The 22,353-nt window shown below is 48.2% G+C and overlaps 1 protein-coding gene across 1 annotated transcript in view; it reads right to left on the minus strand.

Annotated features, from left to right (window-relative positions):
* Window positions 1-818: 818 nt before the first annotated feature.
* ASTN1 (astrotactin 1) overlaps window positions 819-22,353 on the minus strand; it is a gene marked incomplete at its 5' end in the record, with an annotated part of 288,747 nt that continues 267,212 nt past the window's right edge. The window contains 7 exons of the mRNA XM_079762051.1: window positions 819-2,308; window positions 6,617-6,800; window positions 7,680-7,780; window positions 11,864-11,999; window positions 13,009-13,160; window positions 16,693-16,826; window positions 18,351-18,619. Coding sequence (XP_079618177.1) covers window positions 2,071-2,308; window positions 6,617-6,800; window positions 7,680-7,780; window positions 11,864-11,999; window positions 13,009-13,160; window positions 16,693-16,826; window positions 18,351-18,619 — 1,214 coding nt within the window. The 3' untranslated portion in view covers window positions 819-2,070. The remainder of the gene's footprint in view (window positions 2,309-6,616; window positions 6,801-7,679; window positions 7,781-11,863; window positions 12,000-13,008; window positions 13,161-16,692; window positions 16,827-18,350; window positions 18,620-22,353) is intronic.

A 22,353-nucleotide genomic window follows, 5' to 3' on the forward strand; every position in this document is an offset into this window, starting at 1 on the left:
GTGACAGTGAGCCTCTTTTATTTTAATAAAAAGGCTGGATGTCACTCCCTGCCCTTACCTTGCCCACCGATAGGGACAACCTTGGAGCCTCCCGCTGCTGCGTGGACCTGGTTTTCTGCTCAAACTTGAATAAAGGACAGAACACAGTGGCAGCTGCGAAGGTGGCCTTTCCTCGCCACCCCATTGGTTGGTGACGGTGAGAAACTTTCCCGAGGCGTCTTAGCTGAGCCCTGCATTGAGCAGGTGGGACAGCCAGTTTCCTGCAGGCTGGGAGGGGGGTCTCTGAGGCAGGGGCAGTCCATTGTGTGCGATGAACCTGTGGATCTTTCTATAGAAAGACTAGAGGCCCAGTGCATGATTGAATCATGCACGTGTAGGGTCCCCTACATGCTTTCGCTTTTTGTGGGGGAGCTGGGTGCCTGTCCACTGGTGCACCAGGCCTTGGCGAGGCTTCTGAAAGGCCTGGTGCCGGAGCAGACAGGCACCCAGCTCCCCCACTTTTGATGGTACGCAGCCACTGAGGGGAGCTACCCTGCTGTTGAGAGGCGCAGGGGACGGGACTCCCGCCCCCTGTGCCTCTCAATGGCCGCTGAGGGGGGGCTGCCGCGGACACCTGGCTACCCTGGCTACCCTGCCGTTGAGAGGCGCAGCTGGGTGTCCGCGGCAGGCCCCCTCAGCGGCCGTGGATCTGGCCATTGAGAGGCGCAGGGGGTGGGAATCCCGCCCCCTGCGCCTCTCAACAGCAGAATAGCCCCCCTCAGTGGCAGCGGATCCGTGACTCTCAATGGCCGGATAGGCCACCCCGAGTCCCGCCCCCCCAGCCTCCCGCCGCCCAATCGTGGGCGTAGCGGAGTGATGGTAATTTACATGTTACTCTATTATTAGATAGGATGTGGATGGGGTGAGAGCGACCTGAGCTCACAGCCATAGCCCAGTCTTCACTCCCAGCCTGGGTGGGGACCCCGTGGTCCCAAAGGTGCACTGGGCTCCCCTCCTGCCCATGGTGGGTGCATCTACACCTCAGGGAGTGGGAAGGCTCTCTGGGCAGGAGCTCACAGCTACCGTCCAGACAACACTGAGCACAAGGCTGGCGGGGTAAGTGCCTTGCTCTGCAGCGTGCCGGCCTGAACTCACACTGCCGTCCAGACAGACCAGAGGCGGCATTTGGGACAAGGTGCGTACCCTCTCTTTGCCTTAGTTTCCTCATCACTGAAAAGGAGCTCAGAATAGCACTGGGGGGGTGGGGGCTGTTGTGAGAATTTGGTGACATGTAAAGTACCGAGAGCAGCGTCTGGCACCTAGTACTCACTCAGTGAATGTGGTCTGTCGTTATTACTGTTTAGAAGAGATTAGCACCGCTCTGTGGCTGGCCTTACATCTTCTCCATGACCTTTCTCTCGTGTTTCCAGATGAGGACCCTGGTCAAGGGCAGGGTAGCTGAGTGTGTGTTCAGGCCTCTGAGGTGTGAGGGGACAGTTCAGGCCATCAATGGTCCACCTGCAAAGTGCTTTCTGCAAAGCTAGGCTTCCTGCTGGCTGGGCCCCCACTGGTGCCTGTGCCAACGCTCGGGCAGAATCTCTGCCCTCCTGGCAAACAGGTGGGGGAAGAAGATGCCTCTTTCCTATGTGCATCCAGAGAAATGATCTGCAAAGCTAGCAACGTAATGGTTGTGGTACGGACGAGGTGCGGGGGTGGGGGGCAGAAGTTTTTTGTGATCGGTAATTACTTACTTCGGTCCACTAAACTCTGATGGTGGTACTGGCCCTTCCTGGATGAACCCCATGGGGGGAGGGGGGAAATCAAATCAATTGCAAAACAAGCCCCAAAGAGATCCCCTGAACTAGAAATGGTGCTGCATGAAGCCGCTGGCTAGCAGGTTGTGTCCTGGTCATGCAGATGGAGAACATAGTGAAGAAATCCTGCAGCGAGCAAGGGTCGATTTCTCCCTGGGTTAGATGTCACCCGTGGAGGTTTTAATGTTCCATTAAAAAATATTAGAAATCCATAAACCTACCCAGATGTCCCCCTCCTCTCTCCTGCTTCTGGCAGCCGCTCTCTGGCCTCGTGGTGCTAGATGTCTTTGCTGTCCCCATAATCGTTGTAGGGGACGCTGAGGGTCTGCTCCTCACACGTCTTCCTGAGGTCCTGGCTCAGCGCTGACCAGTCAAGTCCATAGGGCTTGATCTCGCTGTAGCGGCAGCCCAGGTACTGGAGGGAGCCACGCCGCAAGCTTATCTTGGGTTCCTGAAGGAGTCTGTTGCACCAGCTGCTGAGCTCCCCAAGCTGGGAAAGGATGAGGCCAGCTTTCCTAGGGGACAAGCATGGAGGTTAGAAAGAGGGGAAGATAGGAAGGCAAGCAGTGTGAGGCCGTACATTTTGAGGGACCGAGCCTGGCCTGGTTTGCTTACTGCTCTATCCTTGGCACTTAGAACAGGGCCCTCCATCGATTATTTGTCAAACGAATGAATGAAATACCAGTAATAGGATGGGTGTGCAAAGTGGGGCAGACAGGGACACAAAATGCAGTGAGGAAATTGCTAAATATATTCGGTGGGAATGTCTGCCCTTTTAAAATCATAGAGCTGTCAGTTTTGAAAGACATCAAATCAGTTTTCTTTAAAGTCAGTAATTTATCATCATTAGACTAGAAGCCCGTTTGCATGAAGATTCGTGCAAGACATTCATTCACCTGGCTGCCTGCACCAGTTTTCCGCCAGCACCAGGGGACCCAGGCCTTGGCTCTGGCCACCGTCTTCCGCCTTCTTTCAGGGTCGGGGCTTGGCGGCGCGGGGCAGGCGCTGCCCGCCCCACACCGCCAGCAGCGATCTGGCGCCTCCTGCTGGCCTTGTTCTGTGAGCGGCGGGAGGACCCAGCCCGCGTCCATCAGCCGCAGGGATGGGGGGCGGGGCAGCGTGTGGGGGCCGCCATCTTGGTTAATTTGCATAGCGCCCTGATTGGCTGTGGGCATAGCGAAGGTACGGTCAATTAGCATGTTACCCTTTTATTAGGTAGGATGGCAAACAAGGTATTTGTCTGAATAGTTCTCTTTTCAATGCTATTTCTGCACTGAGTAGAAGCAGCTGAAACAGTGATCTTATGGGGATAGCAAATGTAACTATCTATGCGGTGTGGAGGTAATTGATTGTGGTACAGACGAGGTCAATAATGCCCTCCATGCACATTGGCACAGGGTCATTCTTGTGGAAAGTGCAGACTTTCAGGGGCACACATCACCTAATTAACCTGCGGGGAGTTCATGCTCCCTTCCGCCATCTCCTGCAGAGAGTAAGGAGGTCACTGCCATTGAGCCTCAATCAAGGTGGGCAAAGGAGGTGATGAGAGGCACCCGAGCTGTTTGCAGATCCCTGGAGAGTAAGGAGCAGGGCTGGGCGAGGCCTTCCCACACACTGGAAAGAAGTGATGTCTCTGGGCCAAGGATAGAGTATGATCGCCTGTGCTTGTAGCTTGGGGAAATGGCCCTCCCACCCGCTATCACACTGGTGTGTGGGCTTCTTCCCTGCATCCTGGTGTGTATCAGAGACGGAAGCTACCTGATAGCCAGCTCGCTGGCGTTGACCCTGAACACTCAGGATGTGTGAAGGAGCAGGAATCCTTCACTCACTGTGTTCTTCAGAGACCACGAGAAAGAGTCTATTTGAACAAACTGGAAAATGCTGTTCTGGGAAGCTCAGCGCAAACTCTTGTAGTCTTTATCAACCGCTAAGCTAACTTCTCAGGTGATAAATCATCCCTTTCCATTTAATCAATTCCTTCCAGAAAACGAAGCTACCACACCCCACTTAGAATGAGCTTTCAAAGAACAGTAATCGCTTTCATTTAATTCCTGGCCATGAGCACCGCATTCCTAGGAGGGCACACAGAGTGGGGTGGAGAGGACACAGGAGGAAAGGTGTTGAGCCCCAGCAGCACAGTCAAGGATCTAAGACAGTGTGAGGTCACAGGAAGGGCAGTTACATTTGCTCCAACTTCAATGGTGGGTCAGAGGGAATCTGACCCCCAACCTGCTGACTAAATACCTTCTCTGCAGTTTGGCCAAGCAAGCTTTCCGAAAGTCAACATCAACAGGGACTTTGGCGGCCCATCCTCTTATCTATCCTGCTGCATGTCCTGAGTTGGTGGAGGAAAGGGGAGTGAAGGAAGAGGGAGGAGCAGCATCTATATTATCTTTAAGAAATAAACATGCCATAGCCATCCTTTCCAACAGATAGATTTCCTTACCCCTGAGTCTTTGCAGCTACTTTCATTGCTCACTTAAAAAAAACCAGTAATTAATGTGGGTCTGCCCTTGACCATCTCAGAGTCTGTGGTCTTCTTTCTTACTAGCAATGCAACCAGTGTTGTTATCAAAGTATTTCAACCCTTGGCCCCACCTGGAAGCTTCCATGAGTTGGACTGAACTGAAGGAATCCCTGCTTGCTCACAGGAAGTAGGTATCCAGCAGACCCCTTTTTAATCATCCCCACAAATGACTCCAAAGTGCGTTGATAGAACTTTTTCTTTCCTGTGGTTCTCCCTGAGATCCATGACACTATGAGTAAAACTTTATTTTTCACAAGCCAATGAAACTACACATTATTTTCAAATCTTTTTGAGCCTTGAAAAACTAGTTAAAGGGTCTCCAGGTTTTGGGAAAAGAGTATATAGTCAGCAGTAGGTCTTACTACATGGTGAGATCCATGTTTCTTCCCTTGATCACTTCATTAACCAATTTTCCTTCTGACTCTTGAGTTACAAGAGAGAAACTGGCAATCCAAATGCTCTTGGAAATCAAGATGATATAGGAAATGTTCGTGCTATTCAAACTGTGACATTTATGTTCCCTAACCAGGAACTGTATATATACACCCAATAAGAAGGTATCATGCTACCTGACTTCAAATTATACTTCAGAGCTATGATAATCAAAACAGCATGGGATTGGCAGAGAAACAGACACACAGATCAATGGAACAGAACAGCCCAACTATAAAACCGCAGGTATGTGGACAAGTAATGTTTGACAAAGAAGCCAGACACACACAATGGAGTAAAGATCGTCTCTTCAATAAATGGTGCTGGGAAAACTGAAAAGACACATGCAAACAAATGAAACTGGATTAAGTTTGTCCCCATGTACAAAAATTAATTCAAAATGGATCAAAGACCTAAATAATAAAAGCCTAATATGCTAAGTGTCTGGTCGGCCATTCAACCAATCCAAGTGTAATATGCTTAATGATATGCTAAGGCCACTCAACCACTTGCTATGACATGTACTGACCACCAGGGGGCAGAAGCTCCAACCAGCAGGTTAGCTTGCTGCTGGGGTCCGGCTGATCGGGACTGAGCAAGATGGGCCAGACATGCCCTGGAGCCCTCCTACAGTCCCTCCCCGGCCCCAATCATGCACTGGTGGGATCTCACAGCCTGGCCTGTGCCCTCTTGCAATCTGGGACCCCTCGGGGGATGTCAGAGAGCTGGTTTCGGCCCGATCACACAGGCCAGGCCGAGGGACCCCACTGCACTGGGCCTCTAGTAAGTTATACAGAAGAAAATATGAACCTTGGTTATAGAGAAAATTTTATGAACTTGACCCCAAAGGCAAGGGAAGTAAAGGTAAAAATAAAAGAATGTGACTATATAAAACTAAAAAGCTTCTACACAGTACAAGATACTGACAACACAAAGAGGCAGCCAACCAGATGGGAGATGATATGTGCAAACAACAGCTCTGACAAAGTTATAATTTCCAAAATATATAAAGAACTCAACATCAAACAAACAAAAACCCAATCAAAAAGTGGGCAGAGGACCTGAAAATATACACTTCTCCCAAGACATATGAACAGCCAATAGATATACGAAAGATGTTTAACCTCACTAGCAATTGGGCAAGTGCAAATCAACACTACAATGAGATACCACCTCACACCTGTTAGAGTGACTATTACTAACAAGACAAGCAATAATAAGTGTTGGAGAGGTTATGGAGAAAGGGTAACCCTCATTCACTGCTAGTGGGAATGTAGACTGGTATAACCACTATGCAAAGCAGTCTGGGGATTCCTTTAAAAATTAAGAATAGAGCTACCATACAACCCAGCAATCCCTCTCCTGGCTATATACACAAAAAACTTCACAAAGATATAGGCATCCCTAAGTTCATTGCAGCAGCATTCATGGTGGCCAAGACATGGAAACAACCAAAGTGCCCTGCTATAGAGGGCTGGGTAAAGAAGATGTGGTACTTATACACAATGGAATACTACTCAGCCATAAGAAAGGATGAAGTAAGGCCATTTGCAACAACATGAATGTACCTTGTGAAATAAGTCAATCAGAAAAAACTAAAGAACATATGATTTCACTCATGTGTGATATAAAACTGAAACTTGTTAACACAAATAGCACTGTGGTAGTTACCAGAGGGGAGGGAGTAGTGGGGGCCCTAATATACGGGAGAAGATATGACTTTGGGTAGTGGGCATGCAGTGCAATATACATACCTTATAACGTAGAAATCTACACATGAAACCTCTTCGATCCTATTAACTAATGTCACCCCAATAACTTTAATTGAAAAATGGGAAAAAAAGCACTGAAGTTGACTGATTACCTGGGTCCCAATTCATCCTCACACCTCCAGGTGAATTCTCCAAAACTCTCGTAGTGCTGGTTGTAGTGGTAAAGGACTCGGTGAAGGGTGGGGGAGCCCAGGTCCAGGAGGGTGTTGTAGGCCGTCTGCTGCTCCTTCCCGCTGGTGTAGCCATTGAAGAGATTGTAGATCTTGTCTGCTATTTCTGAGGAGGCAGACAAGACAAATACGACTTCATATACATACATATATAAACTAGTATATATTCAGGCACACCTGCATGCATGCATTTGTGTGTATAGGCATATACACCGGCATATACGTGTGTGTGATATTACTTAATGAATACTGAGCCCAGCACCTGGAGAAAGTGGATTGAGTCAATCACTTTACCTTTGCCCCATCAGGTTTTAGGTTTTTCTTCTATAAAATGAAAGCCTTTGAATAGAATACCTCCCAAGTTAATTTTAGTTATAATATTCGTTGTCTTTGCCCATGTTTCCTAAAAATAGAGAGCCTGAGGCAAAAGCTCATAGGTTAATACTGTACAGGCAGTGCGACCCCAGGCAAGTGGGAGGGAGGGTAAAGGCGTGTGGAAGGAAGGAGGCAGAGGCGACAGAGGGAAGGCACTAGGGAGCAGGGGCTGCGTTCCAAGGGTGCAGGAAGCTGCTGGATCCCCGCCAGTCCATGGAGGGGGGTGGAAGAAGACTATATCTCAGCTCTACTCTAAGACTGATGGATGGGGCCTTTCACATTTGCTGATGTACACAAAATATGGAGAGAGTAAGTGCCGGATCCCATGCTGAGGGCAGAGGTCACTGGGACCCCAGCAGGTACTGAGCACCTGGTGAGTCCCCAGGTGTGCCCAGAGCCTGCACCAGCGTCTCCTGGCTCCAGGACTCACTAATGATGGGGTACTACGAGGATTTCTGCCAGAGGCGAGAGCAAGGAGGACTCCTGGGAGGGAGAGGCCCCTATGCTCAGCCTTGGATTCTCCTCTTTCCCCCCGGAGCTCTAGGTTGTGCCCTCAGACTCCCTCCTCCTGATGGCGAGGGGTGGTCCTTGGGCATCCTTCATCTCTTACCTTGGGCTTTGACATCATCCACCACAGGGCAGGGGGTCTTCACGATCACGTCACTGGGCCTGGAGCGCCGTCCTGTGTTGTCCACACCCCACAGGGTGAACCTGGCGGGGAGGATGTCGTTATCAGAGAATGGCCAGACTCTGCCTGGATCTGGGGGGGTTGGGGGGGTTGCCCCCAGCTGCTCTGCTACTCCACGATGCACTTACTGCCATCACTGAGGTCACAAGGTGTGTGGTCCCAAGCCTCTCACTGCTTCCTGGTGGGTCTTGGGTTGAGGTTTCTGGTCTTGGGTATATTATCTGATGGGAAGCATCATAGCATAGAGCACTGGTTCTCAAAGTGGGGTCCCCAGACCTGCAGCAGCAGCGTCATGCCCCACCCAGACCTACTGGATGGAGACCCCAGGGATGGAGCCCAGGCAATTCTCATGCTAGTTACTTTCTGACAACCACTGAGCTGAGGGCAGGAGTCTGAGGCTCCTGCTCCCCACCATGTGATGTTAGTTTAACTCCTTTGAGCTGATTTTCCTCTTCTGTGAAATGGGGATGATAATAAAACAGGGAGACCTCGTGCGGGACCTGGAGCCCAACGACCCTGCACAGCTCACTGATCCTGCTCTGTCCTGTCTTGTGCTCAGTTGACACTTGGGACACAGGACTGAGGGCAGTTTTCCTCTTTAAAGTTAGAATTGAAACCACCAGGATGGAGGGGTGGCTGGGGCTCTACTTCCTACACACAGCTCCTCTGACCACAGGGGTGCTGCCTCACGTCCCAGTGAAACGAACCCTAGAGGGATGTGACGATGAGAAGGAGCCCCCACCCCTTAGGAGAGCCCCCCACCCAAGGAGGGGGAGGAAGACCTGGCTATTGAAGGCTGAGTGGATAACCCCTTGCCCCCCGGGTGATGGAGAGGAGGTTCTGGGACTCAGAGAGGAATGTGAATATGACCTTGACAATAACCTCTGGTGTTGGTGCCCAGGGCCTCTGTCCCCAACCCAATGAGAATGAAGTCATTAATGCTGCCTTTATTCTCATTGGGTTGAGAAAAGACAACCTTGCATCCACCCACCACTTCCTCCCTCAGAGGAGCCCAGAGAAAGTCGTGTATCAGTGTGTGGATTGCCTCCTCTGACCTCCCCAAGTCCTCATGCAGGAACCACGGGCACCACACACAGGCAGCCTCCATCTCACTGGGCATCCTGGTCGTGCGGGACACATGGCCAAGACCCCAGCGGTGGGCTCCACAGGCCTAAGACCGGAACCAGGTGCTCAGCTCCCCGTCCCATCCCAACAGGTGGCTCCATCTGTATGCCCAGGACAGCATTCCTCTCACCCACCCCAGCAGCCCCACTGCTCGGGCAGCCCGGAATTGTGTCTCATCTTTAAGTTCCAGCTAAACTGAGAGAATACTGAGCTGGGATAAAAATGCCTGTGCTTAACTTAATTCCCAAATTACTCTAAAGGGGCATTTAGTATAAAATGTAGGGTTCTAGGCACTATTTTTAATAGCAAAGGAAGGCATTAGGAAAGGAAATGCTTCCCACGGCTGGTTTTTCTTTAAATGGCTATTGAGGAAATATTGACAAATACACCAGTCCCAAACCTTCTAAGTAGAGGGGATGCTTGACCTTAGACCATTCCTCAGGGGTCCCAGTGCCCTCAATCCTCATGTGCAGGCTGGGAACCAGCACAGCCTGGCTGTGGCTCCAGAGCTGGGGTCTGAAAGATCTGTTGCTTTCACAGACTCCCTTGCAGGCAGGGGGGAGGGGGGGTTCCTGCGGATCACTCCGGATCTGCTCCCTTCTGAATGACCTGTCTGCTGTCACAGGCCCCAGAGGCAGTGGCTCTCCTGTGAGCACATGCTGTGGCGAAGAACGTGGGCTAGCGGGCCATGGAGTCACCCCCCTTTGGTCCGTTTCCTTGTCTCTAGAATGAAGATGTTGGACTAGACACCCCCTTTAAGATACTTCCCAGCCATGGATTCTTAACTGGGTTTGTGCTGTGGACCCTTCCCAGAATAATGATTCTTAAGTGCATTAAGTAAAATGCGTCAGATGACAAGGTCAGCCAGGTCTGTGAAATGCAGTTCTACCTCTGTGCCTCAAGGTGAGGTGCTAAGATCATGCTACTAGATCCTTCCTGTAAGCCTCGAGTGGCTGGGGCATGAAACACGTGCATGAAGAGATGAGAACTCTGATTCCATTCTTCACCTCTGGCCACACCCCAGACTACCAGCTGTGTGATTCTGGGGCAGTTACTCAATGTTGCTGAATCTGTTTCCTCAGCTATAAAATGAGAACAATCACCTTAATCTCACAGGGTCGGAAGGATTCCCAGAGGCACCCTCACATGGTCAGCACTCCATAAATGAAGGCTGCCTTCCTCCATTTTATAGATGAGAAAGCTTTATTGCAGAAACTTTAAGAGCCTCACTTACCCTCAGTGGTTAGAAACGATCCAGGCTCAGGGCTCATGTGTTCTCAACACTTCACCCAGGGCTCCTCTCCTGTACTGGGGGCTAAAGCTCAGCCTCCCTCCAGCCTAGTGCAGAGGAATGTCTCCCAGGCCAGGCCCTCGTCCTGTGATCTGCAGTGCCACCTTCCACTAGGTCCTAGTGGACACTGTCTATCTTTTCCTCAGCCCCATGCTTGGTCTTTAATTTCTTCAAGGTCACAGGAAGTTGGCAGTTTTACAAGCCAGAGGGCAATACTGGAAGTTCACCAGGGATGTCAGAGTGGGAGGAGGCATCAGCCTCAGTTCTTTGAGCAGGAAACTTAGCCACATCAGGCCAAGCTGAGCAGGGTCCCCGGGTGGGTGAGGGTTGGCATTCCCCACAGCAATGCCAGCTTCATGCTCATAGGAACTTTGAAATTCCTAACTAATAGTTGTGACTTAGGGACAGGGATTATGGAGCCCTTATTATAAATGACAATTCCAGTTTCACTGAGTTTCAGGAATTTCACAGCAGCTACCTTTGCTCCTTTTGTCATAAAAGGCCACAACTGCCCGATCATAAGTAGGCTGGCTGTCCTTCGTCCTAGGATTAGCATTTATGTTTCTCTGTTATTTCCCAACTCCTCCAGTAAAAACTCACATATTTTACTTTCATCAGCATGGCCCCCTGGTTACATTTCTTTTTCCTATATTGAAAATATTCAGCCTGGGCATCCAAGTTCATCATGCAATCAATGCCCCTCACATTTCTAGTGCTTTTTCATCTTTGAACTCCCTGACTGCAGAAATGGAAATGATTTATTCTGGAAACCTTGACGCTATTCTCGTGACCTCATCTGTAAACTGTTAAATGTTTTTCATCCTGATGGGGTCAGAAGGTCCCAGAACTACATCACAATGGTTTCTGCCTTAGCTCTCAGATTTTCCTCCCAGGACTTGGATTGCATCATGATCTCTCCTCTCTCGGTGTCGTTTGTGTCTCTGCTTCACAAATAGCTTTCAGTCGTTCCCAGAGCACAGGGAGGAATGGGAGGAGCTCTCAGGGAGAACAGGGCTGTTGCAGGTGCCAGCTGACTGTGTGTCTTTGAAGAAAAGTGCAGACCACCGCTAACCTCAGTAAACTATTTCAATGCCACTGGAGCTAGCTTTCTAAAGCAGAGTTCTTGGTATTCTGCTCCTTTCCTCCAAAAAGTTAATCTCCTCTGATATACAGCATTTTACTCTGTTGTCCCAGTTTTGCTCTCTTCTATCCCTATTACTCACCCTCTGCTTCCGCCCTGTGGACAACTTTGCTACTCACCTTCATGCCTCTTTGCCTTTCCCTCCCTGTTCCCGCCGCCTGGTATGCCCTTTCCAACATGACCCTACCTACTGAAATGCTTCTCAATCCAATTCACCCCGCAAATCACAATCAACCACTTTCCTTTCTCTTCAACATGTCCCTTGCTCTTTTCCATCTAGTGTTTTTTCCATTCTGCCTGATGTTAAGGTTAGTTGTTTCTCCATTTCCCCTCTAATGTTGTAAACTCTTTGCAGGATGGGACTATATTATCTTTCTGGATCCCCCCCCTACTGTGTCTGGAAGGTTCTGTTTAATGCTGATCAGGACAAAACTTGAGACTCAAAACATTTTTCCAAGCCTCTAAAGGAACCCAAGTAGCAAAAAGGAACCAGCCAGGAGCCTCGGGATGTGTGGGGGAAGGAACTGCGAGGCAGTAGGAGTCACTCACATGTAGATGGTGTCGGGTTCCAGGCATCGGATGATCAGAGAGATGGTGGTGAGCTGCTTGTCTGGCACCTGAGAGGGCATGGCACAAGGAGACTTCGCTCCGGAGATGATGTCATCCACAAAGCTCAGCACCGTTTCTGCCCGAGGGAAGCGGTGGAAAAGGCATAAGAAATCAAGGCCAAGCAATGAGGACACAGGATCAACTTCGTGAAAGCTTAACATTAAAATCGCTTGGTCCCCAGGCTTCTTGAATTCCAGGTAGAGAAAGGAGACCTAGAAGGAATAGTTTTTTATGACTATTTCAAATTTAACCAGCTGGTTTAGAGCCATTTGTCCAGAGTTAGCTCAGAAGCAACTAGGGCAAGAGGGACATGCCACATTTGCGAGTTTTTATGCAATGTCCTTGGTGAGAACAGCTGTTCTGATCAGTGGTCATTGCCGACCTTCGTGGTGCCTGTGCACATCAGGGAGAGGGCCTGGGAAGAAGCCGTGGACAGCAGTCCATGCGTGAGGGCACTGACTGTCTCTAAGCCTCAGGGACAGTTTTACCATAACATATTTACCCTGAGTTAGACTGTGGATGCTACCATTCTGTTGGTGACCACACTCGTGTAAGTTTCAGGAATGATTTACCTTGACCTTTCTTATATGTAGACAGTGAAATAGTGAGGCATGAAGCATTTATTCAAGAGGTGATTCCACTACTCTAAGACTTCCTTCTTCTAGCTGGTCCTAGCAAAAGCAGAGTTTGCTTTAGGACAAGACATGGGGTAAGCGAATCTGTCCACACATGCTTTCGCCTTATTAGTAAAGAAATCTTTTCTTCTGTAATCATGGCAGCGGTTAGCACAGAATTGTTTTCTAATTATGGGCGAGGATAACTAGTGTGCTGTATCATTATTTCTTTGTGAGTGTGCCTAGAGGCAACGAAATGGACACCTCTTCCATAAACAAAAAGTAAAACAAAATCAAAACAAGATTTTGTCAGATGCTTACCAGGCAAAAACTTAAATGGACAAGATGACTGCTGCTTAGCCCCCTCCAGAATTGCCCTGGGGCCCTGGGGACCTGGTGCAGAGCCAGGAGGCAGGCATTTTTCTCTCCTGCTTTCCACCCTGGGTCCAGGAAGTGGTGGGAGATGCTCACCAGTCTCCACTTTGGAGTGGTCCATCCTGTCGGTGACCTTCTCTTGACGGATGAGGTAATCTACAATCTGTACCCCGATAGGAGGTTCTGAGTGTTCCCACTCCAGGACCACGAGGGTGCTGCTGGGCTCGTGCACCGTGGACAGCCGCAGCCTGAGGGCAGAGAAGAGGAAACATGAAACGGGGACCCAGCTGAGACCTGCAGGCTCTTCTTATACCACCACTGGCAACCTTCTCAAGTATAAATTCTTCCTTCTAACCTTTATTTTAACCAACCATTACAACGACCTCTGTGAGTGCCTATCTCCTTCACTAGAGAGTCAAGTTTCTGGAAGATCCTTGTTATCTATATTTTAAGTACCAATTTCAGGTTAGAAATTCAACATATATTTGAAATTAAATTAGTAGGTGAGTCAAAGATGAATGAGTGCCTGCATCTCACATGGTCAGGGACAGGGCTTTTGGGATAGCCCTTGATAGAGCTTGAAAATATAATTTCTGGATTTACTCTTGAAACAATGAGAATGTGCCTATATTGCTCACACTCAGGCCCACTGAAGGTGGTGGCTAGGAGAGCCTGCATTATCAAAGCTGTGGTCAGCTCAGTTTCTGTAGCACTGTCAGGATCTGCCCTGCTGGTGGGACCCCAGCTTCGCCTCTTGCTGTGGGAATTAACATATTTTTTTCCCTAGGCCTTCTGAGCTTGTGGGCCTTGGAACAGGCTCAGTTTGGAGGTAATGCTCATGAGGAGCTTTGCTGGGCAAGAGAAAGCTGGCCACCAGTCAACTTGTCCTCAGGTTGATGTCCTGTGTCTGCAAACTCAGGTTCTCATTTCAGTTCTGTTCTTGGGTTTCTATAGGTATCCTGATTCCAATTCCCTTCTTTTCTTGATTTTTCCAATTCATAGTCTGCTCATTCTGTGTAAATTGTCCATCTTGACCACTCTTTGCCTTTCCATCTCATACCTCTTTGTATGTTGCAGACACTCAATAACCATTATTGACATTCACTGGTATGCCTCTCCTAATGGTCCACGTGGTTTCAATTCCCTGCCTTGTTCTGACTTCATGTGTGGGTCTCAGATTTCTCAATTGCTTCCAATTCCCTGTTTCTTCCTAGACCACTGGCTTGTGGGCCTTTTTCCCAGTTCTTGCTCACTCCAGCCTCCCTCCCTCACATGTATCCCTGCCATTTACCCCCATCCTTGGTTCCCATATCTTATGACCACCCATAATCCTGGTCCTCTAGCCTCTACTAGGCTCACAGATGCCCATCATTGGTCTCAAGGATTAACTTGGCAAGGCACTGTGAGTGTATCACACCCAAGCAATGCTCATTTTCAATTTGGCAATGATTTACTAATTTACCCATTATTTATAAGAATGTACTTGGTTAGTGCTGAAGATGCAGAGGTGCGCATACCAGCTCCAGCCCCTATTTTTATGGGTGGTCAATAGACAAACATAGTTATGCATATGATTATAATAATGTGTGATAAGAACTTTAAAAAAAATCACAGGAGGCTGTGGGAGCAACAGCAAGGAATTCAGCTAGTGGGAAAATAATACAAAACACATGTTCTCTAGTGGCTTCCTATGAGAAGTGCATAGTTTGCATATGACATTAAAGATGGAATAGACCCAAAACAGTGCTGATATTGACAAATTCATTAATTAGAGTCATATGCAGAATGCTATTTTGAAGAAAAAGCATTAGGAGGCTTAAGCAAGTAAATAAACCTTTCTGAGAACTCAGATTCTGTGAAAACACGGAGTAAGGCTGGCCTCTACTGAGAAACAGGAGTGTGTGAGATTTACAGACGTGTGGAAAGCTAAAGTGCTTTTCTATTTCCCACTACCAACAAAAATTCAAGAAACTAAGGTCTGCTACTGATTAGAATTAACAAGAAAAGTGAAGTCCCTAGTAGATGTTCCTGTTCTTGAAAATGTAGCCCAATTTGATCTTTGTCTATGACATTTAGTAAATGCAGGTTTACGAATGAAACCAGCCCGAGGACACTAATGGCTAGATCTCATGTCTCTGGTGATAACTGTTTGGTGGATTCAGTGTTACGTGTCAAAGGCAGATTTCTTAGTTGGTGAATCAGTCTGGAAGCACCCTCTTCTTCTAGTAGCTCCTTTTCTACCAAAAGGAAGGACTTCTACTAATAATTAGCTTAATTATATTTTGACTCTAAAAGTCCAAGTCACAGCTATAAGGAGCAAGAAGGCAATGGCTGGTATGTCTAAAACTACATAAGGAAGGGCTGTGGACAAGAGAAGACATTGGCTTGTAATGACACTCTACTACTGTGTTGTCCTCTTTCTGGTTCTTTTCCTGTTCAGTCCTGGTCCTTTAATGCCCATCTGCACATCCACATAACAGGCAGAGGGCAGTGTTCACCAAGACCAGCCTCGCACTTGCTGGGTCCTTCTTCCATCTTGCTCCTGCCTACTCAGCCCTGCAGGTACTGTAGGTCCTGATCCTCACTCCGCTTTCATTGCCTAACCAACCCATGGGTCATGCTCCTCCAGCTTGCCCTACCAGCATTCCATATTAGACATGATATAATTCTATGCTCCACTCCAATGGCAGATGCTATAGCAGAGACTAGAAGGGGGTCCTGCCTTGGGCCCTAGCCCGTGAGGATTCACAGGCTGTTCAGCCAGTCGGTGCAGCCTTCCCGTGAGGGGCAAGAGATTGGACATGTTCATTCTCAGCCACCTTTGCAGCACTTTGTACTCTATGCACCCCTCAAATGCAGATCTCCCCCTCCCGTCCCCATATTCATCCCTGACCCCCTGCTCTTCCCAGTTGACACTTATTCTGGAGCATTCTTTCTCAGAGCTGTGTTCCATCTCTCATTTCTTTGGGTTTGATTCAGTCTTATCTCTAGTGGTTACTTTTTTATGCAGCTCCAAACTAGCTTTCCCTCTGACCACTGGCCACTGCTATAGAACTGCTCCACTGTTAACTCCAAGGCGGGCCCCCACGGAACTAGCCTCTTCCTCACACTTGCTTCTTCTTTGATGCTTTTCTCATTTGTGGCCTATTCATATTCCCAGACACCCAGATCATAAGCCTAAGTCCATTCTCAATTCTCTTTCCTTCTCACACCCACAGTCAGCCACCAAGCCCCACTGGTTCCACTCAAAGTGATCTCTCAGTTGTATCCTCTCCACACTGTGATGGCTAATATCAATGCCTCTTAGCCATGGCTCTGCTCTATGACTTTGGAAAATTCCTCAGTCTATAGGAACCCATTCCCTTATCTATTACAAGGAGGGATAACAGCATCTAACTGCTCCACACGGGCTGACATCAGTGGCCTCATTATAGACTTGACTTCCTCCAAAGCAACAGCACTTTTACCCCTTACCTTCTGGCTATGCTGTCCTGCTTTCTCCATCTTCGAGGAGAAATTCAAGTTTCACCTCCTTCATGAAGCCTTCACTTACATGTCTCATATAACTATTATCAAACCATTCCTCCTACAATTAATTTGTGCACCTGCCTCACCTAGAAGATTAAAAGCTCCCTGAAGGCAGATACAGCATCATGGTTTTCTCTCTGTTTCCAAGCATCTGGCCCATAGCTTTGCTAATAGTAGACCTTCTCTAATAAGTGTTTGAGGAATAATGCTGAGGCATGCATGCAAGAGAGAGGCAAAGAAAGGGACTCATACACAGGCTGTGGCAGAGGCGCACACGTGGGGAGCCCATCAGCCCCAAATGCAGTGGAGTCACAGCGACACCAGTCCTCGATGACATCTCCAGTCCCGGAGCACCACAGAGAGCTCATGGTGGCTTCCTGCAAGAGCTGCAAGAGAGGGTAAAGAGTGTCAGGGATCCAGGCTGAGTCACCATAATCAAGGGCCATCAAAGCTCTGTTTGGTCTTAAGTATCTTCCAGCCAGTAGTACTTCTTTCCAGGAGATTGTTCTGGGAAGCCCAGACCTCTAGGGCCCATCTTGCATTAGCATCACAATTGTCCCTGTGGTTGACACCTTGGAAGCAAGTCTTATTCCACCTGCCATCTCCTTTCTATTCCATCATTCCACACCTGGATTCTAGCAACAATGACTTCTTTACCAGATAGTGAGGAAGACTTGCCTTTACTGCTCTTCCCTCTGCCCAGAGGCACTTAGTTTTTTCTCAAATGCCTCTCTGTGCATCCTTATTTGCCCTCTTCATCCTGTCAGAAGACAAGGCAGGGCAGGGCTGGGCAGTGGAGTAGAGCCACTGTCACTCTGGGCTTTGGGTCTCCTTTCATCCTCTCAAGCCCCCTGCCAGAGTTCTCTTCCCTCCCACTACTCTTTCCATGGTCACTTCTATCAAACTGAAGAGGAGTTTATAAACCGAAGGGACAATTTCTTTTCAAACAATCAATAAAGTATCTGTGGCAGAGGCAGATACTAGTAAGAGAGAGAAACACACACACAAAATCCCTCCTATTGGCTTAGACACCACCTCTGAAACTGACACACCAGGTGTCCTTCAAAAGAGGACAGAGAAAGCAATTATCACCCCACCTGCATGGGCACACCTCTCAGGCAGGTAACAGGCTCACTGCTGAGACTCTACTAGGTCTTGTCCCCAAGGTCACCTTTGACTATAGTCTCAGAAGTCCCCACCCTAAGCTTTCAGGTGTTTATTTTTGTCCGTATTGTTGCTGTTTTTGTGTCTGTTTTGACCCACTCTGTCCTTTATGACCTTGAGGAGATCAAAGAGAGGAAATGAGCTAAGTCACCGCCTCAGTCACATTTTCCCTACTTATCCCTTTGGGTCCCTGCTTTTTCCCTGAGCATCTTTGGAAAGGGAGAAGCAGAGGAGATGGAGGGGTGGTTGGGAGATGTCATGACCTGCACCATAATATAAGGCAGGAACTTCTGCATGGACATGGCATTTTGAGTCAGAGTGATGGGTGAGAAACCACCCCCTTCTGGCTCGGGTGTCCGATGTGCTCCTGCTACTCTCACTGCAGCAGCCAATAAGAGGGGGCAGAGCTGAACTCCTCCCACGACTGTCCCCCGAGGCTTTCTGAACAATGACTTTGGTGACTGCAAACTGCTATGCCTCCCTATCTACCTTTTTCCTTCCAGCCCCTGGTGCTCAAAACCCTACCCAATGTTCAATTGTGACTCCTGAGTCATTACTATGAGAGTTGTGAATGCATTGACTTGAATTAATATGCAAATATAAGAAAACGGGTGCTTAGATTAGCTAAACAAAAAGTCTCACTATCCATAGTCTAGCATGGGCTCAGCTGCACCTGTCACATCCTCGGGCCATCGGCAACGCCCTCTGTTGTTGCCTCCCTGAACCAAGAGCCCCAGGCCTCTTACCCGCTGGGTCTGGTTATTGGGCACCAGTTCATAGATGGGGGCTGCTCTGGTCACCTCCAGCAGAACCGGCTCGGCAGGGATGTCAGGACTGGATGTCACATGGCACAAGGGGCAGGACGAGGGGCACCGTCCCTTGCTCTGGCACTCCATGCGGACTCCGGCTGCCATGCGCTTGGTGCCAGACTCCGACAGGCTGGTGATGTATTCTGGGAACGTTAGCACCTTGGGGTCTCTTTCCCGCTCCTCTGACTCGTCAGATGGGGAGTTCCCTGCCAGACACAGATGGAAAAGGAACAGTGAGGGAGGGAGGAGCAAGGACTGCATGGCCTCATGGTCCTGAGCACTGGAGTCAAATCCTGGAGAGGTCAGGAAATGTCACAGAGGGGGTAAGAATGTGATTCTGTCGTCTGGCTCAATCTAGGGAACCCCACCTCCCAGATTCCCCAACTGGGAAAGCAGGCTGTTTCCTGGCTGGGCAGCATCAGCCCCACTGATCCTCTCGGGGATGCTTCTGCAGTTTGTGTACAGGTCCATGACTGCCATCCATAATGCAAGCAGTAACAGCAGTGACAGTTCTGCATCCAGAGAATGAAGGTCTGAACAGTACTCGCTCTAGCATTGCTAATGAATAAAGGCCAGAATGATTTTAAAGCACATGATGGAGGCTAAGTAGATGCAAATAATCATCATCATAGTTTTAACCATACCTATGAGTAAGGCTTAATGAGCCTGTATATACCAGGAATGTGATATCTGATCACAACCAGCTTTACACCAGCTCTTTGCATGGAATTCTATCATTACACCCATTTTATAGATGAAAAAAGTCAGGCCAAGAGCCTCAAGCTCACAGCTACTGTATTGTGAGATCTGAAATTTGAATCCAATTCTGTCATAGGACATCTCAGCTTCATTATTAATTAATGTAATGAAGATGTGAAAGGAAGTTTGACTTTTTCAAAAAGATTTTCACTCCAAAGCCTGAGAAATGGGTCCATACCACCCTGATTGATACGTGAAAGGGAGTTGGGGGGCTCTTGATTTATTTTTGGTGACAGACATTGGAAATGCCTACCAAAAAGTAACAGTTTATCCCCTGTGGAATAAAGCACTGCTTGGCATTTCTTTTCCAAGCCTTCATGATTTTCTACTTATTAATTCTATGGGAGATGGAAGTAGAGTCTGCTGGCAAAAAGCCCTCGTTCCTTAAGAGTTCCCTGACCCTTTGTAGCCCCAAACATGAAACAGTTGCAGGGAGGTCACTGGGCTTTTGGAAACAATGGGCGGATAGGCCATCCATTTTGTCCTCTCACAACGAGAATGCGATGTTTGATGGGCCAGATCTTTGGGGGGTCTGGTAGGAAGGCTTTGCAAAGTGGTTCCAGAAGGTGATTGCGAGATACGACTCATTGACTTCATAGCAGACTTCTCTCTTGTGGGGTCCAGGCAGTGCTCGCTCTCCCCCTCTTGTTTGCTGTGTGATACGAGGCACTGCAGCATTCCTGTTTTGCAGATGAGCATCTCCATTATGCAGATGAGGCATTTCTACCCCGCAGCTCCATGGACGTGGGCTCCTCATGCATGCTAAGGCAAAGGGCTCACTCAGTGACTATCAATGTAGGATATAATTTATTTCACATTTGCATCGGTTTAATAAGGGATCTAGAGTTGAGCTCAAGCCCTTCCTGGATTTTCTAGATAACTACATTCCTGCACACACCAAACCCAAGACTGATGTTATTAAACAGGAGACCCAGGAGCCCACACCAGCTAGCTCCAAAGTCACTCCAAACAACGTGTAAATCTTGATGGACACTCAGGCTTTTGTAACTCATGGCTGGGAGTGTTTGTAAAGTCCTCACCCAGCTCCTGGCAAGGATAAGTGGGGTGGGATAAGGTTTTTGAATTCTTGATGTTATTTCTAGAAAAATAGGCCTTCATTCATTGGGGAAGTGAGTGAAATTTTAAAAAACGAACAGTAAAGTGCTTCTTTTCAAGATAAGAGTTTTAAAGTTTTGCCTTTCCAGCCTTACCAGAGAGCTGGAGGGTCTTCTGGTTGACCCTCAGGCCCCTTAGAATCAGATGCATTGCAATTCATGATCAGCCCACAGCCCTCCTGGTTGAGGTCTTCAACACAGAGGCTAGAAAAGGTTTCTACAAAGTAACCACTAGGTGGTGATAGCAAGTCTAAAATGACTTCTGTGAGAGGAAACAAATGGTAATACATTCTGTGACCACTTAGGCATCACAGAAAATAAACTTATGGAAAAGTACCACATGGCTACTTAAAAAAAAAATTGTAGTGGCACAATTTTTCTCTAGCAATTAATACAACATTAATGAGTAAAACAATTCCATCCAACTTATCCTAAGGAGAAAAATAACAGTGAGAGATACAAGATAATCAAGGGGAAAAAAAAAACTACAGGAGAAAATAAAAATCCCCCTCAATATTATTCACGCGGAGTATAATTTGCTTTAGGAGGAGAATAGGATGCCACGAAAAACCTTTTCTCTCACCTTTAATCCCCAAATACCCAGGAACGCCCCCCTCACCTCCTACATCCATATCCTTGTATAGAACTCAGGTCACTCTTCAGGATGTTCAGGTCTGACACTAGAGGGCACTGCGACCCCACACAATCTGGAGCTGAGTGACAGCCTCCAGCCCTCCAGCAATCTATCATTAAGGCTTTAATTGCTGTGAACATTTGAGAGGCTGCTCCCTTTGCTGCTGTCTTCTGGCTTTCCAAATTAAAATCGAGATGCTAATTCAAAACCTATATAATTTTATTAAGCAATGTTATCCCAATAAATTCAATGAAAAATTTAAAAAATCAAGATGCAGCACTCCCTCTCCCCACCCCCTATATCTTTCAGTCCTGGACAGGTACAAGGCTAGGGAGAAGAGAGGCAAGGGAAGGAGGGTGCAAAAGAACATGGTGGGAAGCCACCCAACTCCTGTTGTAATTCAGAATCAAGTTTGCCCTCTCCTGAAACTGTACCAGTCCAGAAGAGCGAGCCCCGCCCGAGACCAAGACTAGCTGCCCTGCCAGTCCTCCCACCAGGCAGGATGGAGCTGCCTAGAGAGGCTGGATTTACACAGAAGTGATGAGCAGTGAACTCCCGAAAGACTCCGGCAAAGAATAGAGATGTGTGTGTGAGAGATTTTTCAAGGAGGAAACATTTTCCATGCGCGGTTAAAGATACAATTGGGAAATGCTCCTTAAAATGATGGAGTCCGGTGGAAAGCCAGATAAATCTCCCTTTACCCGAAGAGAGCACTTACAACCATCACATCTGTGGCAAGTGAAGCTCGTCTAAATCCTAAAAGCTTCAGCAGAGCCTGATCTTTGACACTTGCTTTACCTCCCCTCATGCTGGCGTGGGTGTGAGAGGGGTCTGTGTGTGGAGAGTGGTAGGGAGGAGACTCTGCCCCATTTCCTTATGGTTCTGTTGCCCACTCCAATTACAGCCCTTGGGTGCTTCTGCCCCCTTCCGCCATCTCGATCCTGGGTAGAAATGCTCTAGTAATTTGACACTACAGTGTCTCTTACTAAAATGAGTATTGTATTTCAACAAGTACACAGTCTCTGGACATAAGAAATAAGCTACAATTAAGGTCTTAAAAGATTACCATTAGCCTAGGTGCCTTCTGATGGAGGATACCGGGTGTGGTTGTGGCCGCCTTTCACCTGTTTGCAGAACCCACCCCATTGCTCACAGGGGAGGCGCTGGGGTCCAGCCAGGGCACTCAGGTTTCTCACAAGCGGAAGAAGAGCCAACCTGAAATGTAGTTCACACCCCCCAAACTGCAAAGCATTCTGAAAGTACAGTTTGCTATAAATAAATGCCATTTGCTTGAGGCTAAAACTGTACCTACGGCACACAGTGGATGAATTTCCCCCACAGAATATCGTGGTATGACAATACTGGCCTTCCTGATGTTCAAAATCTCACTGTGGCCGTGCTCATGGCCGTGGGCAGGTACATATTGACCCAC

This window comes from Cnephaeus nilssonii, assembly GCF_951640355.1.
Source record: "Cnephaeus nilssonii genome assembly, chromosome: 21".
Lineage (NCBI taxonomy): Eukaryota > Metazoa > Chordata > Mammalia > Chiroptera > Vespertilionidae > Cnephaeus > Cnephaeus nilssonii.